The following is a 22,898-nucleotide window of genomic DNA, read 5'->3' as shown; positions in this document are numbered from 1 at the left end:
GGTAGGCTGCCTAAGGAGTTTTAGAGCCTGAAGACAACTACCATTTATGACTATACAGCTATGCTGCTACCTTGACTCGTTTTAACCAGCCCTGTTCTGTGGGTATGACACAACGCATCACCTAATGTTATTAACAGAACATATGTAATACTAAAACATACTCTTTAATTTATCGCAAAAGATATCATTTACTTAGCGGGTAAAAATAAATAGTTAATGTGGAACTACAAAAGTGCAGCGTAATCGACACACAGCGTGCTGAGAGCTTCAGTATTCTGTATTACTGGCTGCATCAAACCAAGATTGAAAATCGCTTTGAGGTTGATCTACGTGGAACCGCCGCGCGCCTGTATCGCACTTCGCATCGAACGACACGCATCGCCATGTCGTCTGTTACGCATGCGTTCTTCTTATGTGCTTTATTCGCGGAGGTGCTTCCTCGACCAACTGCGACAACCTGTGGCAGTTGCAACGACGAAACTAAGCACACAATTATCTTGAAAACCAGCTGGACAATAAACATTCACTAACAAGAAAGGGGGCATCCCAGAAGAGAGATCATCATCATCATCAGCCTGAACACGTCCACTGCAGGACAAAGGTCTCTCCCATGTTCCGACAGTTAACCCGGTCCTGTGCTTGCTGCTGCCAATTTATACCCGCAAACTTCTTAATCTCACGTGCCCACCTCACCTTCTGTCTCCCCCTAACCCGTGTAAGGCAGGTGGACACAATCTCCCCAATGGTATTTACCGCATGCTTACAGGAGTTTTTCAGAAGCCTATAATGGGAACAGTTAGGGATAAGAGTTAATGGGCAGTACCTTAGTAATCTGCGCTTCGCCGATGACATTGCATTGCTGAGTAACTCAGGGGACGAATTGCAACTAATGATTACGGAGTTGGACAAGGAAAGCAGAAAGGTGGGTCTTAAAATTAATCTGCAGAAAACAATAGTATTGTACAACAACCTCGGAAAAGAGCAGCGCTTCGAGATAGGTAATAGTGGACTTCAAGTTGTAAAAGACTATGTCTACTTAGGGCAGGTAATAACCGCGGAGCCGAACCACGAGATTGAAGTAACTAGAAGAATAAGAATGGGGTGGAGCATATTTGGCAAACACTCTCAAATTATTACAGGTAGATTGCCACTATCCCTCAAAACGAAGGTATATAACAGCTGTATCTTGCCGGTACTTAGCTACTGAGCAGAAACCTGGAGGCTTACAAAGAAGATTCAGCTTAAATTGAGGACGACGCAGCGAGCAATGGAAAGAAAAATGGTAGGTGTAACATTAAGAGACAGGAAGAGAGCAGAGTGGATTAGGGAACAAACAGGGGTTAAGGATATCATAGTTGAAATCAAGAAGAGGAAATGGACATGGGCCGGGCATGTAGCGCGTAGACAGGATAACCGCTGGTCGTTAAGGGTAACTAACTTGATTCCCAGAGAAGAAGAGAGATATCTAACGCAAAAATTTCACTAAATTCATTACTTGACCAGCAATTTTAACTAGATGGGGAATAATTGAAGTATTAAATACGGCTAAGCCGCGACCCCTCGACGGCCGGTCTAACACGTGCTACGTAGCCTCGTTCCTCGTGCCCCATATGATCAGCCGTCTTCGTCGTCTTTGCCTTTCACAGCCTTGGTCGTCACTGAGAGAAATCTTTCTTCTTTTCTGCAGTTTCGTAAATATTTGTTATATAAAAGTGAATATAGTGCTTAAATATATTAAAACAGCTGTGCTCAAAGATAGTTTATGACAAAAGATATATAAATGATTACGTATAAGTTTTTGTGAAAAGTGAGGTAAAAAAGTACTTTGTCACACTCTCGATGCTCTAAGCAGTTTCATTCTCGTCTCAAGCACGTTTAATTATTTTTCTGAATGTATAAATAAATCCAGGATGCTGTTTGACGGATAATTGCACATTCTCTCGTATGCTCTGGCAGTGCCCGGTGTTAAATAGCACGAAGTTCAGCGCAATACAGAGGACTTGGAGAAGACACTCAGAAGCTACGATCTCTCAGTTCAGCTCTCGGTAGTCCACGAGGCCTGCGAACTCGCGGAGGGCCGTGGCCTCCTTGTACGTGCGTTTGCGCAGCCAGCAACTCCAGAGGACCCCCCATTCCTCGTCTCATGGGTTGTCTGATCGGGGTCCTCCAGGACCAAATACAGTTAATTTCGTCTCATCTCGCGCGCAATCCATGAATTGTCAGTTGCGGTGCTCAAGTTGGGGCTAAATATGGCCACAGGACTACCACTATCCTCAGAGTTTACCACCTCCTGTTGATAATTTTGCCTAATTGACTACGCAGTCATTCTCATAGAGCAAGAGGAGATGCATGTAATTCTATCATTTTTGTCATACAAGAGAGAAGTATGACTACCCGCTGCAGAGTTTTGTAACTTGTCAGGTAAAGGGTCCCACATATGAGCTCCAGGTTGTGGGTTCGACTCTCGGTCATGGCGGCCGCTATTCGATGAAGGCGAACTACGGGAACACCCGTGTACCTAGATTAAGTTACCTTTAAAGGATACTAAGGATTCCTCAATTAATCATAAGTCTCTCACCGAGTCCTGCCTTATAAGGACATCATGGTTTTGACGCGTAAACACACAGAATTTTTTCATTTATTTGAAGTTTTTGAAAAATGCAAATGTATACGGTTTTTCTCTTCCAAGCCCACGATGCATAATGCACTTTAGTGGGGGACTCAGGCTTAGTTTTGAGCACATGGCGTTATCCGCAATGTACGAAGTCATGCAGTTCCTTGTTATACACAACTCACAAATTTAGTATCATGTCAACAGTTTTGTAAGACAAGGACCAATACCCGCAGTGCTAATCTGACTAGTATGGTCCCCGGTCCATCAAGGTCTGAAGGGGAATGAGAAGGCGCGCGCGATCGCCCGAGGGCTCACTTTCCGGTCGATCGACGCTGACCCGCCGCCTTCGCGCGAGCAGCCCCTCTCCACAAGAGACGAACTATATACGAACGTTTCAGGAAATCACCGCACACTATAAACTCCACCGTAAGATTTTTCCAGAGGCAGCTAAACAGCTGAGCAAAAAGGAGGAAATTCTGTGGCGAAAATTGCAAACCGGGGTGTTTCCAAACCCTCACCTGTACAGTAAATGGCACCCGGAAGTGTTCAGCTCCAGATGTGCGCACTGCAACAGCACTGCAGGTTTAGTGCACATGGTATGGACCTGCCTATCCTACAATGATCCAAGTAGAAACGTAGAATTTTGGGAGGCCTTATTACACAGCCGTGACGCCGAAGAACAGCGTCAAGTCATCGGTCTCGCCCTGACCGCCACCGAGTCCCAAGGGATTCCGGCCGATGGCTAGGGGTATGATTGGGGGCAGAGGCCGAAGCCTCCTCCCCCGTCATTCTAGACGGGTGCAATAAACGTTATTTCTCTCTCTCTCTCTCTCTCTGTCTGATGTGATGCACGTTCAAAATTTTGGTCTTGCCACAGATTGCTTTGAAGTGACCCGCATGGCCGAATTATATATGAAAAGTTAATGTTGAGTATAAATAGTGGTTAATATAAAACGTTAGTTAAAATATAAATACATTGTTAATGTCGAACTACTAAAATACAGCGTAATCGATACACAGTGTGCGTAAAGCTTCAGTATTCTGTATTACTGGCTGCATCAAATCAAGATTGAAAATCGCTTTGAGGTTGATCTACGTGGAACCACCGCGCGCCTGTATCGCACTTCGCATCGAACGACACGCATCGCCATGTCGTCTGTTACGCATGCGTTCTTCTTAAGTGCTTTATTCGCGGAGGTGCTTCTTTGACCAACTCCGATAACCCATGGCAGTTTCAACTAGCAGTGCATGGACTCAGGTCGTCGTGTTTCCACGGCTGTGCCTGTCGTGTGTAAATTCCCACTGCGACGTTCTTGCGAGACGAGGAAGAGCGTCTCGGTGATTGTGCGGTAAGACAACGAGGAGATAATCCGCATCTGTTATTCCTCCTATACGGACTAATTGGCAGTTTTTGCCACATATATGTCACGTGAATACCACTTGCCCCGTCGTGAAGTGCGCCGAAACGTCAGGAGAGTATAACACGCTCGTTTTTCGTATATTCAGAGGCTGTTGAGGGGTCCGTTCGTATCTATGAAAGAATGTCTGGTGAAGCGACCTAAAAAAATTAAAGTGCTTCCGCCTGCGTGTCCGTGTGACTTCTGGCTGTCCGTGTCCACAAGCGCTACCCTTTTCAATGCTTTAAAGTGAGAGTGCAGCACAATTATCTCAAACTCACAACAGCTAGGGAACCGTAATTACGAAATTCAGTCCCACAAGTGCTGGGAAAGTGAATATGGTTGAAGGGGAAATTGAACAGAATATCAATTAATGCATAGCCATTTAAAAAAATGCCTCACGCAAACCTCACACATGAGTCATTCTGAAGAGAACTAGAAGTCCGTTTGTTTTTTTGAAGCCACAAGCGCGATTCGCCGCCCTCAGGTACAAAGACTATGCAAATCCATGTACTACCCATCAGCCCCATGGTTGCTGAACGCGCCAGAGTCCCCTCAAGTTAATTTTTGTGGAAACTCTATGGTACAAGCATCCATTGCAATCAGACGTCGTGAGAACATGTGATTATCATAATGACTTCGTCGTTTAAAGCCAGTAACCCATTACAAAAGGCACACACGCTATTGCGCCTGTTTCCTTAAGGCCACGTAGTGGGTGCATAGCAAGTTCGAAAAAGCGTCATGCCCTAAGTATTTGAAGTACGCTCTATAGTAACAGAAGATCGCTATCGCGTTTAACTCCTAAGATGTGAAGCTTAGGGTTCTCTCGTTGTTTTTTCCAGTCATAGGCGGCGCTACAACGCAATTAAAAAAACAACTGAAGCCGTAACACCTTTGCCTACTGACATGGAAAATGGTAGCGGCGTTATGCGGTCGTGGTACTTCGCTGCCGCGCATGAATGATGCATGTTAGTGATAAACTGAAGCAAGATTAGAAGTTGGGCGTCAGTCTCTCCCATAAGTTTTCACCCATAATATTAGACATATTCTATTTTGAGGTGTTTTTTTTTCTTGCTATAGAAAGAATATTTCAATTATAATTGACTATACAAGCCTAACGGAAGGACCGTATAGGTTAAGAAATGCATGTTTTTAATGCATTCCTCGGAAGCACCGAAATCTTGAAAGACGCACCTGGGAAGATATATGTCTCTGTACTAAATATTTTCAGAGAATCAACCGGAGTTACTTTTTTTATCTAAAGATCCCTTTGCAATTTTTTTTTCTTCAGTGCATTTGTGACTTAAAGGCGACAAATAATAACTAAACTAATCGACCCAAAATAAGTTGAATGTTTCCCGGGCGGTAATTCTCTAAACCTCTAGGCAGCTAACAATGGGAAATTTCAATGCTACCTTTGCAGTGCTACACGAAGATGGAATAGGTGCTCCTGTTAGATGGTATACTCTGCTCTGACCTGCAGGGCTTTATTCGCTCGCCTACTATATACGTTAATCAGCCTCACTCTTCTAGGAACTCATGGTAGCAAAGAGAAAGAGAGAAACGAGAAAGGCTTCGCTCGGTCTAAACATATGCTGGTGTTCTTAGAACGAACTGTGTTGCGGAAAACTAAACCCACGCCGAGACACATGCCCGCTGGATAGGCAGTCATCTCCGCTGTGAACATGCCCGCGGGGTTACCGTCACTTTCGCAGTGTTCGGAAAGTTCGCGCTATGGAGAGCACCAGCACTGCAGAAACCACGCAGGGATTACAGCGGTCAATGTTATGCGGTTAAGCGAGCAGATGAGGCAGATCTCATGTGGGCGAGTGGGTGCTTTGGCAGGAATAGAATCATCAGAGACGTAATATGCCGATTCCGCGTCGCGCAATTCTTCTCGCCGCTGGCACGATGAGTTCCACAATGACTCTTCGTCGGGACGACAGGTCCATTAGAAGTGGCTTAGCGCAACCACAGATTGTATCGCACACGCATCAGGAAGAACCGACACATAAACGGCGTGCTTACAACGGTGCACTTCGTCTTCCTTGTGGTTGTCTTTGTGCTATAGCTTTAATGCTCGCAACAGCTGGTCGCCACTGATGGTGATTCGAAGGCGTCACACGGATGCGCCGGAACGACTGGCTTCACAAAAGAATGACTGCACATGTGTCTGGATCGCTGAGCGTCTTTTCACAGGCAGAGTCTTGTTTCGGATGCATTCTCGTCCCGGTCACGCCATTTTAGGTGTGCTTCAGCGCCTCGCTCACCTCCGCGGCGATAAGACGAGCACGTGCACGCGGTTATGCACTGTGCACCACGCGCTGTGACCATCCTGAGCGCTCTCGAAGGTCGATATATATACATATATATATATATATATATATATATATATATATATATATATTGCCAGGCAGGGTGGTTGAGTGGCCGTATATAGTGGCAAGTAGTCAAGTAGATTCTCCTAGAGCAGTCACAACGTGGTTTATTTCGACGTTTGAGCCAAAATCTGGCTGAAACGTCGAAATAAACCACGTTGCGACTGGTCACGGAGGATCTACTTAAATATATATATATATATATATATATGTATATATATGTATATATATATATATATATGTATATATATGTATATATATATATATATATATATATATATGTATATATATATATATATATATATATATATATATATATATATATATATTCTCTCCACGACGAAAAGCGCTTCAAAAAGACGAGAAGCGATGCGTTCGAACGATGGGGAAGAAAACTGTGCCAGTGGGCGTGTAGGATAATTGTGACTAAGGCAGTCCAGGAAAACCGCAATTCAATAAACCTCATCCGTTGCCGTTATGGCTGACGGCTCAGAGAAAGGGCTCTACGCCAGGAGTTTCGCGCGGCCGCAAGGATTTTCATTATATTCACGAAGGGAAAAAAAAATAAGCGAGTGCACTTTGCTTTCCTTATGCACACAAATAGCGAGACGAAAAGTTTCATTGACGCCTCTGCGTCAGTAGCAGGGACGTAGGTATGTCTAGCCGTCGCAGAGACAGCTGCGCGCTTCTTTAAGAAATTGCTATTGGAACCCCGAGAAAGCATTATTAATACCATTATAAAACTGTGTGTCTGTGCATACATCGCTGGATCAACGTGCGAATATGGCGTTTTGCTGGCGTGGCCGCCCTTGGAAGCGGGAGGAAGATGGGGCGGTTACAGGAGCGGACCCCTGGCAAATCTTTCTCAAACCTTCAGGTTCCGTCGTCCTAAGCACTTCAGACCCACTATGGAGACCTGTGAGATTGCGAGATTCGACCACACATTCTTTTATTAACTAAATGCAAAAAGCCCTCAGACATCTAAAGGAGCCTTGGCAAAATTTCAAGTTAATTGCGTATGTTTCAAGGAAGTTATTGAATGCGTAGCACTTCTTTGCATACTGCAAGCACTATCTATCTATCTATCTATCTATCTATCTATCTATCTATATATCTATCTATCTATCTATCTATCTATCTATCTATCTATCTATCTATCTATCTATCTATCTATCTATCTATCTATCTAGTCGCCTACATCTGGGTGCTCTCGTGATCACGCCTTCTAACTTGGGGTAAGCGAAAATTAGCATGGAAAGGCAGGATGGTTTGATGAATACGACTCGATGGTCATGACATGAATAATCTCCCGATCCCGTCACGTACGTCGTCAAACACTATGTGCCAGTGGTATTCAGTTATGTGCCATAGGTGACTTACAGTTTATATAAACCAAGGAACGGCGCGAACAGACATTGGTAATTATAGTTCGAGAGTGGCAAGAAAAATCAGTGCATCTCCACAAAGTTCATGACGACGAGTGGGCTAAGTTATAGGTCTATAGGTCCATAACGTCTACGTTGAAGTCACCTATAAAGGATGGACAGATGGACAGACGGACGGACGGACGAACAGGTGGACGTATGCACAGACAGTCAATTGGATAGACGACAGACGGTTGGACGAACGTATACGGCGCAGGTGATCATGTGCTGTGCTTTCGTATGATTCATACGACACATAACGCTAGGGGGAGCATAGGAGAGGAGAGAGAGGGGGAAGGGACGCACATACGCAATGGAGGTGTATACGCCGCAGGGAGGGATGCCTAGAGGAGAGATGTAGGGATCGAGCGTAGGCTAACAGACGCTGACTGCGCTGGCGTTGCGAGGTGAAAGAGGGGGAGCGTAGAGAGGGAGGGAGGTGACGCGCATGCGCAGTAAGTGTGGTCACGCCGCACATCAGATTGAACTTGACCGTAAGATGCATCCAAGAAAGTGGTTGGTGCATGCGGTGAAGAATTCTTTACAGGAACAAACCACAACGCTTTGAAGGCTCATAGGAAGCGCAACTGCAGGTGGTGTTCTGATGAGGTACGCGCAACTTTTCTCCTCAAAACTTGAGAAGGGATAGTCTGTGACACTTGCTTCGGCCATTCCATCCCAAAATACCCGTTGGTGCAATTGCGAGATGGTGCCTTTATGAAACAGTGGGACATATATGTCCAACTTTTTTTTTTCAGTAAACTACTGGCTTTGTTTTGATGAACATTGTTTCATACTATTTTTTGTAGCTTATATCAACATAACAAAGCCTGTTTTTATATCACCATTTCAAAAAAACCACCATATGATTATAAGAGACGCCGTAGTGGAAGGCTTGGGAAATTTCAACCACCTTGTGTTCTTAAATGTGCACCCTAATCTGAGCACACGGGCCTACAGCATTTTCGCCTCCATCGAAAATGCAGTCACCGCAGCCGGGGTTCGATCCCGCGACCTGCGGTTCAGCAACCGAGTACCTTATCCACTAGACCACAGCGGCGGGGCCTATGATTCCAAGGAAAGCTCTGAGCCATCTCATTTTTTGCCTGTGCGTCACCTTATTTTTTGCGGGTAGTGTTTGGTGCTTCTCCGTTTCTTTTGAAGTGTGCAAGAAAAACGCTGTATTGCGATAGCTGCATCAACACTTATTCAGTCTGTGAAGCATAAAACTCGAGAACATCCACCTCGGCGCTTCATGGCAGACAGGCCGCGAAGTAAGTATTCCCGCCTCTCTACGGTTTAAGAAACGGGTAAGCACCGCTCATCCGACGCAAATAAGCTGTCTACAAGTGTATTTTTCTGCCCAGATTCTGCTTCGGCGCGCCTTCATTCATGTTTCGTCACTTTCTGTTCCCGCGCAATTCCGGTGTTCCACAAGAGAGAGGCCGCGCACGCCAGGCACGATCAGTTCCGATTTCGCCCTTGACATGTCTTTGGAAGTGCACGCCCTAACCTTCGTGATTAAAAAAAAGGTATGCCAAGAAACATAATGCTTTTATTATAGAACATTCAGATATGAACAACCTCGCTTATAACAATTTTTGTTAGTCTCGTCAGATTCATTGTTGCTGGCAAAAAGTAATTACGCCTCAATAGAGTTCATAGAGAGCATGATTACATTAAATCAACTAAGCTTTGCAACAATTTTCATGTGATCATTTTATTATTGGGCGCGAAGCCCACCACTGGAGGCGAGAGCGCTGCAATCGCTGTGACGTGCCGGGTTGGATCACGTGATCTCGCCTCGCTCTGGCGAAGGAAAGCTGGCGGTTGGATGCGTTGTTTCTAACGGCGACTTCACGGTGTTTTCATTTTCGAACAGCGTTGTATTGCTCTGACTTCATATGAGCGGACTTCTGCAAACTACACGATGCGGAAAGTTGCAGGAAACGTTACCGGCGGCGTGCCACAGTGCGCTACGTATGCGATGCCACTGTCGCAGCCATTGTCACCTCTTAGTTTATTTTTTCAAGCTCATGACGTTTCTATAGCATGTGCTCGGGCTACTGCTCCCGAAACACGTGTGTGCGTTTTCTTTTCGAAGCCAGTAAGATGTGCAATAGCATTTGAACTCGTGTTCCCTCAAAGTTGTTGTGATTATAGTTGTGACTGTTATCTCGAGCCCATGGAATCAAAATGAGCACAGACCGTGAATGTTCACATAAAAGCAGAACGTTTCAGTTTCGGCCCAGGAGCCTCGTTCACAATGAAGAATAAATGTCCAAACAGTTCGATTATGTATATTCTAAAATGGGACTCTGAATTGTCAGACAGTCAAGATATAGCCTGGAAGCACAGTTCCTTTCCTTTTGTTTTCGTTATTTTTACCCTATTTCGGTCTATTTCATGGTCTGTTTCTTCTGCATGTTCGTCTAGCGCATTCGACGAAATCTTCTTTCGTACACCTTGCATGTGCCGCTCTACTCTTTCCTAAAGCTTATTTTTCTCGCCACGGTTACGTTTATCACAGTCTGCACCACCACCATTCTCCTCCCTGTGCGTCCATCCCCATGTGTGTACCCAACCACGCGGGTTTCCAACCACCAGTGGTGTAGCCAAGGGGTGGCACACCAAGCCCCTACCCCCCATCCCCCCACTTTTTTCCATTGTATATGGCGCACAATAGAACGGTCGCCCACACCTGCCTGCCCGGCCCCCAGTTATAATCAAAGTAGTGCCCCCTCCAAAAAAATTGTCTGCCAATGGGCCTGCCGTACGCGACTTCAGCTCACAGGGTTCCTTACGTTTGTAGAATGGACCCATAGCCACTGTCGCTTCTTCTTAATGTTGTTTTGATCCACAGGCGAAAAAGTGCCGAAAACTGATTCGTCTTCAAAGAGCTGCCGTACAGCTTATGACTGAAACTGCAAAAAAAGAAAAAGAAACCTGGAAACAGGCAATTTTACTGAAACATGAATTTCCCATTTATGTCATGGTACGCAAGGCCTCGCAGCATGCTTAAATAAAGTTTATTTACCGTTAACTTAAAATCAACTGCACCAGCCCGGCACAAACTAGCGCTTCAATTGCACGAGTTTCCCGTGGGCTCGAACCTCCAACCTTTCGGTTAACAGCCGATCGCGCTAGCCAATTGACACAGCTGGCTGATCGCAATTTTCAAATCACGATTTACCCCTTCATAGAAGCTCTGGAACTGAACCAATCATTCATAATGTTCACCCATGTGCGACTAGATGGCGATCGAATGTGCAACGTGTAACCACTGTAGAATTTTTGCGCAATAATTGCTAGGAGCGTGCCACAAGGAAAAGTTACAAGTCTGAATGAGGCACGCGCGTCCGTGATTATCACGCTTGCCCGCAATCATAACAGAAAGGTTGCGGCTGCATGCGCCTGTAAAAATACTGCGCTGCTTCCCACAAAGCGGGGAATCCGCTTGCGCTGAGCTTCGTATGGTTGTGTGTGCTAAACGTAAGTGTAATTTGCGCATGCTTGTCATGTGAACCGCGGCCCGTCTTTATATGCAAACCTACAATGAATGAAGTAGCGTGGTTGCGCGCATTTCTTGCAGCAAAGATAAGTTTATTCACCATTAATATCCATTTGATGCTTCAGTTTGACACGGAATGAGTTGTCACCTTGCACAAAGGTGGCGCGCTCGGCCGCCGTGGTTTCTTCGTTTAGGTGGTCATAGCAGACGACGCCGGCAGTCAGGCATTGTGAGAATCGTAACACATTTCCGGGGCAGTTATTTACCACTTTGTACAGTCAGGGAAGAGGCTGCAGCAGTATTTTACCGATTTCGTTGAGTGAAGCCCGAGAATAATGATAAAAAAAAAAAAGAATACGCGAAGGCGGCTGCGGGCTGCGCGCGAGAAGGCGGTGGAGCAATAAAACCACGTACGTCACAGGGAAGCCTCCGCATGGAGGCGCCACAGTATGTCCTCGCGCCCAATAACTGGCTAAATTTGTCAAGCTAATAATAGGTCTCAAGTTACTCAGACACGCAACCTGCAATATATATTAACGTAAAGTGTGCATTTCTTACAAAAAGTAAAACTTTAGTGCCTATACAGAATTGTCAGTGGTGGCAGTGCAGCACGGCAGCTGTTGCTGCGAGTGGTATCAAAGGTAGCATTGAAGTTGTAAAACTGCTTGTCCTTTGATTGATATGTGGGGTTTAACGTCCCAAAACCACTATATGATTATGAGAGACGCCGTAGTGGAGGGCTCCGGAAATTTAGACCACCTGGGGTTCTTTAACGTGCACCCAAATCTGAGCACACGGGCCTACATTTCCGCCTCCATCGGATATGCAGCCGCCGCAGCCGGGATTCGAACCCGCGCCCTGCGGGTCAGCAGCCGAGTACGTTAGCCACTAGACCACCGCGGCGGGGCAACTGCTTGTCTTTTGAATAAACAAAATTAGTCATGAGCATTCAAGCACTTTCTACATCGTAACACTCCCCTTGACCTACAGTTCATGCTCAAATTGTTTTTGCAATTTCACAAAATACCCTGAAACTCTTTCTGAAACGAGTCTTGCACTCTTCTGCAGCTAAAGTATAGTTTCAAGCATGACAGAACGACGACCTGTGAGCCTGTTTTTTTTTTCTTCTGGCGAGAGAGAAAAAGCGCAGGCATAACCCCCCAGATAACAAAGATTCTAGATTGCAGATCATCAGTAGTGGTGACGCTCGGGTGTCCGCGTTTGACCGTCAAAAATAAGTAACACTCCCCATAAAAAAGCCCCAAATCTCCACTGCCGAAAAAATGCTGGGCAACTCTTCACCTAGCCAGCACATGAAGACTTATCTCCATGTTGCCTCCATCATAACAAAGGTAGTCTAGAAGCTCGGATTCCACTTGCCACTACCTTGACCAACTATGCTGATGGTTGTCGTGTGCGTGCAATCTTCAGGACTGCAATGCCTATAAATGCGGTGATGAAAGGCAATTTTTCTACACATCATAGATTAAATTACTGCAGGGAGTGCAAAAACAAGCAGGTGCTCTGAGAACACACTAAGGAAGGCAAGTGTGTTGCAACAATGCTACTCTAAAAAAAAAAAAAGAAGAGTGATAGCACAATAGTCTAAATAAAACAGTTTTTAATGGTTCGGTGCATCAACTATGGAGCTTCAGAGTACAGGCCACACACTTTTCAGAAGTTGGGAGGGACTGGAACACCAACGTCTTTCGCCAGAGTGATCATTTCCTCTGGAAAAACAATACCAAAGAACAGTGATTACCCTCCCACAGCAACAAGGCAGAGCAGACTGTCAGTTAACCATTTTTCTCATGGGCTCAAACTGACGCTCACATGAGATGTACAGTCGCAGCCACTGTTAGAGGGAACAAGGAGCGGCTTACTGCACTTCGTGGAGTGCCACAACGGGCACCGTGCGAACCATTGCGGCGCAAGAGCAATCAAGGCCACAGGCGGAGTTAGCTGTACATCATCTGCTACGGGGCCTCCGAATTCGGCTCAAGCGTCGAAACATAGTGCGTGCGAAGTGGGAGACACCATAGCAGAAAACGCGCAGCTAACTCCGCCTCTGGTGCTGTTTGCGCTCGCGCCGCAATACTTCGTGCAGCACCCGCTTGATGGCTCGAAGAGAGCGGCCACACGTGCCAGGTTTTCTCTAACAGTGGCCACGACAGTACACTAGGTGCAACAGATCCTATAAAAAATTGTGAATGTCCTTGAAGCGGAAGGAACCAAACGTGGTTTGTTTCGTGGGCAGAAGTTGCACAGAATGCAACTTCTACATTTGCCTGTATGAGTAACCACAACTCTATGCAGTCAGAAAGATTCCCCAACTATCCCAAGTGTGAAATTTCACACCACACATGCAGCATCTCTCTGATAATCACACATGGCAGTGTTCAGACAACATAATTTGTGAACAAAGGCCAATTCAACAGAGAAAAATATGCAAAATAGAAGTGCTGTCCTACATGATAATGTATGCATGTAGAAAGCTAGCAAAATACCAAGCCAGGTACCTGTTTTGTGGGAGGCTCCTTTAGCTTCTTAATATGCACATAGGTTTGAGTGTGACATGTGACGATACATGTCATATAAGTACCATTCGCCACACACAATGCTCAAATGCACACCTGGACACCATGATTCATGCTTAGGCAGTGAATACAAGAACCATAGATTTTTTGTTGCATCAGCAATCTAAAACATCATGGAGCCTTCAAAACAACTTCCTCAATACTGACGCACAGATTGGAGTTAGTGTGGCACCACTCAAGAAGTGAATTTCTGAATGAGATGTTAAAAGAAAGGGTATAATATATATAATTTCACAAGTGCAGTGTTTACTTTTCTCTCTCCCCCTCAGCATGGATGGCAATAATAAGTCCCTGCCTATGGTAACCTTTCTAGATGGACTGCTGACAAAGGCGCCTAAAAGCCACAACAGTGTGGCGAAACGAGGCAGACACACCAAAAACGACAACTTCGCTGTGCCCTGGTTATCCTTGGCACATATAGAAGGGTATGCATGCATACACACAAGTATTGTGGGGTCTGAAACGATCACTCTATGGTCAATGCCCATAGGCTGGTGCCATCTGAAATGTGGGAGCTGGCTAGTGATTCCAAAACAGGAAAGATGAAATCAAATCTACGAAAACAGGGAGAGCACAAGCACAAGCCCACGCTTGCACGTCTCACCTTTCTGTTTCCTTGTACACTTTGATTTGGTGCAGAAACAAAGCCACCAATTATAAGCACCAACTAACCCAAACCGACACCTTTTAACTGTGTAGAAGGTCAGCAAAGTGGAACTTCTCTTCTACATTATTTTCCATGTTTTTTTGCAGCACTTGGTGCGCTATCTGATAAGATTATCATCAAGATTGCTTGGCTGGGAGCTTTAGATGCGTAGAAAATGATATGTGCAGCCGTGAATATGGAATTCATGCAGTGGAATAGACCGGCCCTGGCCATATTTTGAATACTACAACACAGCTTATATGGTGCATTAAGTGCTATGAGGATGTTGTTATTCTTAAATACCCCTTGTCTTCTTTTGTTTCTCTGCTTCCCTCTTGCTTTTGAGAATCTCCATCTGCTTGGCTTCATATTCACGAATACTTGCTTCCTTGCGAGAGAGCCGCCCTGCATATGGAAATAACAAAACACCGTTGTACTCGTAAGTCACGGAGTGAAACAGACGCATAGTAGACTTGATTCGATGAAAGCAGAGATTTTTATGAAATGCAGGATGTGACACAAAAGGTAAATAAAAAAGGGGTGTTTTTCAAATGACTCCAATGGTGGCACACAATAATAGTACCAAGAAAGGTAAAAGAATAATGCTATGAGGACTAAGAAGATAGCACTCATTGGCTCAAAGGGCGACAATATTTCATCTCACAAATGTCATGTACAGTGTGGTCTACTCTGGACAGTGAACAAACAGGGGACAGAAAAGTACAAAAATTAAACTCTGTTATTCTGCTTTTCCCCACACGAATTCAAGTGCTACAAGCAAGTGAATGTTTCTAGAGAAAACATACAAGCAGCAATGGTTCCTTAAAATGGCTACTTTGTTGGTTCAGTTGATGTGCAATAACTGGGACTACCAGCACAACATAAAAAAGAACCACAGGAAGGATACAAAAACAGTGCTAATAACTGAACGTTGTTAACTAGATGCAATGATTTATACAGCTTTGCAAAACGCAACCACCACTAATGAAAGCAGCATATCAAACTGATACCCTTATCCAAGGCATGTGTGCATCTACTGGTTTTTGCTTGGCAGATCATATGCAAGGAAGTGTTCTGCCATCACTTGTAGTAGGCACATCATAGAGCAAAGCCATCTATGTGTCAGCATGACTTAAACAACCCAAAAGGCCCCCTTCAAGATTTTTTTTTCTTGAGACATGACAAAGAAAACGATAAATAACGATAAATAACTAGCATGCAAAACACATTTTCTCCACTCTGAGTTGCTACTACACAGAGCTTTGAAGTTCCACTTCCCTCAGTGCCTTTTACTTAAATCTGCATGCAGCACCCTACTACCAAACAATAAATATTTAGCTTTCTATTCGGACAAGTATTTACCAACAAGTACATGATCTGAAAATGCTTACTGCTAACTCCAAACCACCCTCCTTGCCCATCTCATGCGCAGGCTTGTCATTTTATGACTAGCGACTCGATGTGTTGCTGCAATAATGGCATTGCAAATTATTTTGACAGCAGTTTTCACAATAATAAATAATACTGTCATGCATAGCCTTTTGCAGGATTTTGCCTCGGGGTTGTGAGGAAGGAGGGCATGATGATTGATATGTGGGGTTTAACGTCCCAAAACCACTATATGATTATGAGAGACGCCGTAGTGGAGGGCTCCGGAAATTTAGACCACATGGGGTTCTTTAACGTGCACCCAAATCTGAGCACACGGGCCTACAACATTTCCGCCTCCATCGGAAATGCAGCCACCGCAGCCGGGATTCGAACCCGCGCCCTGCGGGTCAGCAGCCGAGTACCTTAGCCACTAGACCACCGCGGCGGGGCAAGAGGTAGGAGGGCAGGGGCGGTGTAGCTTGTGTGTCGGGCAAATGGTGGCATGGCTTGATTGGGGGGAGAGCAAATGCCCTTTTTCACTCCTTCGCCCATGCGCATGCTGTTATGCCACTCAAAGTGAACCATTCCCCCAAATGAAAACTTTGCAACAATATGTAGGAAAGTATCAATTTAGATGTAAGCAAGTAATGATTGAGCATGTGCCATGAGAAATGTGCAGCACCTACAGGTGGAGCAGCCGTCCGCTGCTTCAATGAGTAGTAGCACCACGAGTGGTGACTTGTGGCCATTTCAGTTTTAACTGGCATGCTACCAATTGTCTCTCCTTCAGCTGTGCCCGCGTTATATAGTCAAGTGCTTGAGCACTGAGGTGGCAGGTTTGATAAAAAAAAAAGTAGGCTTTCAGAAAGTTCAACAGTACATAATTCTTTCGGAGCCCCAAATGAAAAAAAAAAAAGGATTTAAATTTATGAACTAAATCAAGTTTCCAATGTGAAAGAAAGCTTGGACACACGACATAGTGTTTTGAGAGGACGGTTCGTGCAGCCGGCAAGTGTAAAGCTTTGTAAAGTTTGGCCTGGAAATTCATCTGGGCAGACGCCATGGTGCGTAAGCCGGTCCCCTTTCACTGGAGAGGCTCTCAATCCCTTCGGCACCCAGTCTGCCAGACGCTGTCGAAGATTTGAGTAGTTACCCAGACCATGTGACAAGCGAAGGCGAGTTCCTGACTTTCAACTGCGGACCCTTTTGTCGTCTCTTCGAGCAGAAGCGGTGACTGATGCTCTCGGTGATTCATCTGGCGACGGGGAAGCTTTTGCGACCGGCGCCAGAGCTGACAGAAGAGCGGCGTTCCTTTTAATCCCCAATCAAGTAGCCGACCGGCCGGCTGCCTATGCCCGCCAGGCATTGTCCCTGCTAGCCGGAGGATGAGACGTCGTGTCGCCACGACATCGTAAACAGTTCCAGAGAGGACAACAAAGAAAGCATCTTCCTGGAAGAGACCATGGCGGCCACCGCAAATCGCCCCACTAATTAAGCGAACAAATTGGTGGACCCTTTGATGTACGCCGTCAGGATCGTGGGAACTCTCGACTAGCGGCACACACACGAGGAAGAGCCCTGCTGGCGCCACCTTGCAGTGCAGTGTTCACAACTCAATATTGGACGTTCATGTGGACCATGCATGCTTGTCCCCCTCACCTGTTGTGCATGAGTGATTGGTGTTCCACTCGGAGAGGAGGAGCCCAACAGGGCTTAAAACGACGCCGCAGTGTGCTGGACGTCGCTCTGAACCATGTAACGGTTCAACCACCACGCTCGTGGTTTGTGAAAGCACTATTATTTCTTTGCTGTAAATATGTGTAAATAGTGCCATAAACCTGTTTGTTTTTCGTATCCTCCAGCGACCTTCCCTTCAGACCTTAACATCTTGAAGCATAGGCAGTCACCATCGATGTTTGTATACATTCTTTCTTGTCATTTTCCCTGCTAATTGCTGAGTGAATGATGATATTTGTGCCTGACATGAGTTAGACAACCCCTTCAAATGCATGCATGTAAAACGTATGGTTGCACATGTTGCATTTAGTAATGAGCCATAGCGCAGTGGTAGAGAAGCTGGTGGAATGTTATTCAAAACTCACAGGTTTGGTCCCTGTTAGAGTTAAGTTATCTTTTCACCACCTTTCTTTGTTCACATATACATTAAAAGTACTTCTAATAACATTCTGTATGCTTTCTTTGGCATCAATGTCTCTTAGTTCAAATTTATTTAGTAATGCATGACAGTTCGTTGAAGCTTGTACAGTAGTTCAGCTGTTTTTGTAGACGCCGCTGGGCCGAACGAGTCCCTGAGTAAAATTATGACATGCCACCTGTGCATGTAATATCTCGGCTGTCTCGTAGCGTAATGGAACGGCGTGACGTGGCTTCACTTACATGGACAGCGCTGTTGAAAGAAACAGCAGTACAAGAGGCATAACTTTTTTCACTCTTGCGGTCCGTGACACATTCTGCCTGGCATGAGGGGGCTTCCTTCTTACTGTTACTATTTACCAACTGCTCTGCTAGATGAACTACGCTACCGCTGAAAAACGGAAGCAGCATACGAGAGAGAATTGCTGGATCTGTCGATTGATTTCTGCCAACGAATTGTTGACTGCAGTCTCGAGATCACGCTACTGCCTGCCACTCAAGTTTTTCAGCACTGTAAAAATATCAGCTTGTGTGGCGAGTAAATTCATAGCAAACTCACTAAAGCATGTGCTTCATAAATGCACCTGTGGGATCACTTGCTTTACACGGGTTAGACACCGCTAGTTTCTGAAGCATGGTCTTGGCACGAAATCGCAGAACTTTGTTCAAGGTGCACCGTTCTCATAAGGGGTATACACTTGACGTCATCTGCGAAAATTGCTAGTGTCGGGGTCTCCATTTTGGTGGTCCTTGCGCTTGCCACACACACAATAAACTCACTGCACGTGCTGTGTTCGAGATCCGTACGGCAATTTGAATATCTAGTGACCTCTGGAACACCTCCTGCACACCGAAGCACAGACAGCTGGACGCACGTATGAACGGACCTTCAAAATGGCACAGCGATGGTGCTGCCCCCTTGCGGATCAAGGCTAGTGCATACCCCCCTAAAGTTGTCAGCTTACAGCCCAGCAATTTATATGCAACATTGTGAAGCACTGCTAACTTGACACTGCTCCGCTCATGGGTCGGGTGCTGCACAGAGCACGCCAATTCCTTTCGTTCACTCCTGCACTGCAGTGCCATCTACTCATTTCACGTTTGGCTTGCACGAGACGTCATGGACAGAGCTTCTGAAAGGAACTGGGACTCCACAATGGCAGCTTGGATGAGAAACATGGTACGTGTTGAGTCTACGCGATAACAACACAGCAGCAACTTCTCTGCGCATGAATAAAAAAATAACCTGCATGAGATGTTTTGATAACATTAATGTGACATTGAAAAAGTAGTTTCTCCACATGTAACATGTAACAATAACATGGGGCAATAAAAAAATCGAAACTTTCGCTGCCAGAGGAATACAACTTTCAACTTGAAAATTGGCATCCATCTGAAATATTTTGCAATGCCTACAGCGAAATATCAGACAGTCAGCACAATATTTCACCTTCCCACTCAATACAACTCAAGCAGCCGCTGAATGCAGATCTTATGAAAATGTCACGTCTCTCATGAATAAGTACACGATGCTGCCGAAAGTAAAAGCAGTACGGGTAATGCATAACAGTTACACAATAAATGTGGCACTGGGAGCAACACTGCTGCTGCAGAACGGCAGGAAATGTCAATTTATTTTACGATCGTCCCATCGGTGGTTGCAGTACGAACTATTCTACAGAGTGAACTACTTTGAATATTACACTGGGAGGTGAACTCACTGTAGTTGAAGGCTCCGTAAAAAATTCCAGCGGCGAGAAAACCCCACCGGCAGGCCTGCATAGGAGTAAAAAGAGAGCTAAATATTTCTCATGCTTAGTGAACGTGCATACGGATTCACACGAACGACCATAATTTTTCACGCATAGTGTAAACAATGGGAAACAAATTCGACAGCGAATCAACGTACACAAGTTTTGGAAAGCGTGAAGACAAGCACATAAACCTAGAATACACAAGTGAACGCGGCTCACGGACTCACGCCGACGGCATCGGAAAGCAACGCTCAAATGCTGCGTAATACACGAAAATAACGTTGCATCAAGCAGAGAAGGCGTCAGGACCGTTTTATATACACATTCGTTTCATGTGCGAGCAGTATCAGAGGTCACTCAATCTGTAGAAAGGTGTCGATCGTTTGACCTCTGATGTCCTGAACGCACATGTTAACGAATCAAACACGAATAGTTTAAGAGTAAAACAAGTAATTACCCTGATGAAAGGTGACACGGAAACTGGAGGGGCTAGCTCAACCATGTTTTCCTCACTCGAAGAAGATAGCTTAATTCGCAGGAGAGTTCCTCAACGAAGCTTGAGCACCACTTCGAGCACGGCCGATGGAAAGAACCCTGCCAAGACCGCAAAGAACTGGCTCTCGAGGTGGTTTGCTTGCATTGGCGCCACGAGACGTCCACAATTGAATCAAATAATAATAATAATAATAATAATAGACTGATCCTAATGAATTTATTGCTGCCTATATAACTGAAAAAAATATAAATAAACATTATTTGTTTGGTAAACTTAAACGTTTTCATATTTTTTGTGGGTGGCTAATTTTGTCTTTAGTCTTGGGATCGAAGAGTCCGCGGTGCATGACCTACTACACTCCTGACCTGCCCAGAGAGCACCTCTTCCAGCGCCCACGTTCTAGTTCATACCTTCTGCCGCTAGGGCCGTCACCTACGAGCGGCGTGGCGCTAGGCAGCACCTGTTCGCTGACGTCACCTTCACTCTTTGTAGTCAAATTTTAACCAACAAAGCACTCGTAGTGCGAATTTATGATCCACAATTTAGAAATATCCAGAAATAATAATACTAAAAGACATTCAGAATTTTTTTTGCAATAAAATGCACGCGACAACGCATAGGCTGTCCAAAATCATGTAAATCCACGGGTTTCCACGTTTGTCAACCAGTGTGCTATAAATTCTTAAGCGCACTGAACAGCTTACTTGACCAGCAATGTATGGGAAGAAATAGTCACATATATGCCGACAGTTCACCACAGAAAGCAGGCATTCTTATACCAGCGCCTACAAAACAACCGTAAAGAAGCAGACGAACAGGTTATAGGTAGCGCCACCTACGGCGAGCGATTGAACGAGAGCGGGGACACGCGCTCCCATAGGAACCCCGCTATCTGAACAGGTCAGGAGTGTAGTAGGTCATGCCGCGGTGCATCGCATCGACAGCACGCACGTCCGAGGGAGCCGCGGGGGGGATAGGCAAGAGTAGGCAACAGATCGGCTAAGTGAATGGCGACTGTCTTTGCGTCCCGCGCGATCTCGACGGTATTATGGTATTTGTCACACCCTTTTCACTTGTTCATCACCTGTGGCTCCTCTGTGTTGCTCCTGTTATTTTTTTTGTCGGTTACCAACACCAGCCTTGGGATAAGAAAGCAGTACATAAGGTGTCTCCTGAAACTCTTTGAGGTAAGTTTGCTTCGTTAGCGCATTTGTTTCATCACCTTGCCGCATATCCAGTCTGTTTTAAAGCCCTGGTCGTTTTCCGGTAGCATTCTTTGGGCTGCTAGCCGGTTGGCCCGGACGCTATTGACCGGGCGGTAACATGTGCTGCGCTTATCGCAACCAGCTAACTGTCTCGGTCATCATAGGTGCGTGTGAACTCTTAAGAGATCCCGAGCGAGACACGTTATAACGGTACTTCCCTCTTTGTTTGTGCGTCTTGCACCGTATTTAAGAAGTTTCGTGTACGCGCACGCGTTTGGCACTGCCCGATGGAATTGCGCAGCGTGAGAACTGTTGCTTCGATGAGAAGTTGCGGTCCTGGCACTTCTACACCTACTTATACACTAGTGGCTTCATCTTCAGACATCTGTGGCCAACGTGAACGGCCAACTAAAAGACGTCAATTCCAGCAGGAACGATATCGAGGAATGTTGGATGTTTTCTTTTATTTGTTTCTTTTCCGCCGGAGTGTTTTTGAACGCGCGGGTCTCGACCGTGAATTGATCCGCAGTCCGTCTCGTAAGGAGCAGTCGCCGGCCGTGTTTGCGTTCGCTAAAGAGAGTCGATGCGAAGCATGGTGCGAAGTTACAGTGAGTGGCCAACACTTAGCGATAGGTCGCATCATGCTCCGTACCTCTGCTTATCAATTCGTTGTCCGTCTGCCCTATGATTGCGGCGGCGATCTTAAGCGTCAGCGGTTAGTTATACGCGGTGAATTTTCATTCCTATTTAAGATACTGGTACCCTACGAGCCTCTTAGACATATTAGACAACTTTACTGAGCTAAAATACTTCGCAGCGGGCCGTGAATATGCGACCATACCCTTGCGTTTGTTGCTTGTTGACGAGTTCCTGTAATCCTAAAGTAGTTGTAGAGAGATGTATATAATGCACACAAAGCAAAAAAGTGAACCAGAGGCTGTTCTGGTTGGCTACTCAGACAGGGCGAAGGGGTAGTTGCCGAAAGTTGTGATGCGCGGGTGACATTTGCATATATGAAAACTTTGCTGAATGCATGTTTCAGGTGTTTTCTGCTTAACAAATGTGAATGTAAGCAATGTGCATCGAGCATACCAGAGTTATCCAATTGCTCTTTCACAGCAGGAACATACGAGCTTTTTAGAAATCCTCTAGTGACAGCTGGTATTGTTATTTCGAAAGCAGTTTGAATGTTTCTGAAACCCACCTGCAGCCAGAATAAATTTCAAAAAAAAAAGCGGGGAGGCATTAAAAAATATTGCCCCAAATTCATTATATCTATTAGCTTGGGTGATTACAGTATTATATAGAACGTTCAACTGCTGCTGTCAGTTCAGGTAGTTCCTGTGTTGGT

At 45.4% G+C, this 22,898-nt stretch overlaps 2 protein-coding genes across 3 annotated transcripts in view; one reads left to right on the top strand and one right to left on the bottom strand.

Annotated features, from left to right (window-relative positions):
• Nucleotides 1–12,928: 12,928 nt before the first annotated feature.
• On the bottom strand, nt 12,929–20,463 carry ATPsynE (ATP synthase, subunit E). The gene is made up of 4 exons (XM_037426968.2): nt 20,304–20,463; nt 19,814–19,868; nt 14,871–14,972; nt 12,929–13,054 (listed from the first exon to the last, which is right to left on the bottom strand). The coding sequence occupies exons 1-4, from the start codon at nt 20,346–20,348 to the stop codon at nt 12,999–13,001; spliced, it is 258 nt and encodes an 85-aa protein (XP_037282865.1). The 5' UTR covers nt 20,349–20,463; the 3' UTR covers nt 12,929–12,998.
• Nucleotides 20,464–21,252: 789 nt separating this feature from the next.
• Nucleotides 21,253–22,898, top strand: part of Gpat4 (Glycerol-3-phosphate acyltransferase 4) — a 46,132-nt gene continuing 44,486 nt past the window's right edge. Inside the window, exon 1 of one of the 2 annotated variants that reach the window (XM_075877111.1) lies at nt 21,253–21,529. In XM_075877111.1, coding sequence (XP_075733226.1) covers nt 21,350–21,529 — 180 coding nt within the window. In that variant the 5' untranslated portion in view covers nt 21,253–21,349. The remainder of the gene's footprint in view (nt 21,530–22,898) is intronic. The other variant, XM_037426967.2, reaches the window with a different exon arrangement.

Source organism: Rhipicephalus microplus, chromosome X (genome assembly GCF_043290135.1).
Source record: "Rhipicephalus microplus isolate Deutch F79 chromosome X, USDA_Rmic, whole genome shotgun sequence".
NCBI lineage: Eukaryota > Metazoa > Arthropoda > Arachnida > Ixodida > Ixodidae > Rhipicephalus > Rhipicephalus microplus.
This window is presented reverse-complemented; position numbering and strand designations above follow the sequence as displayed.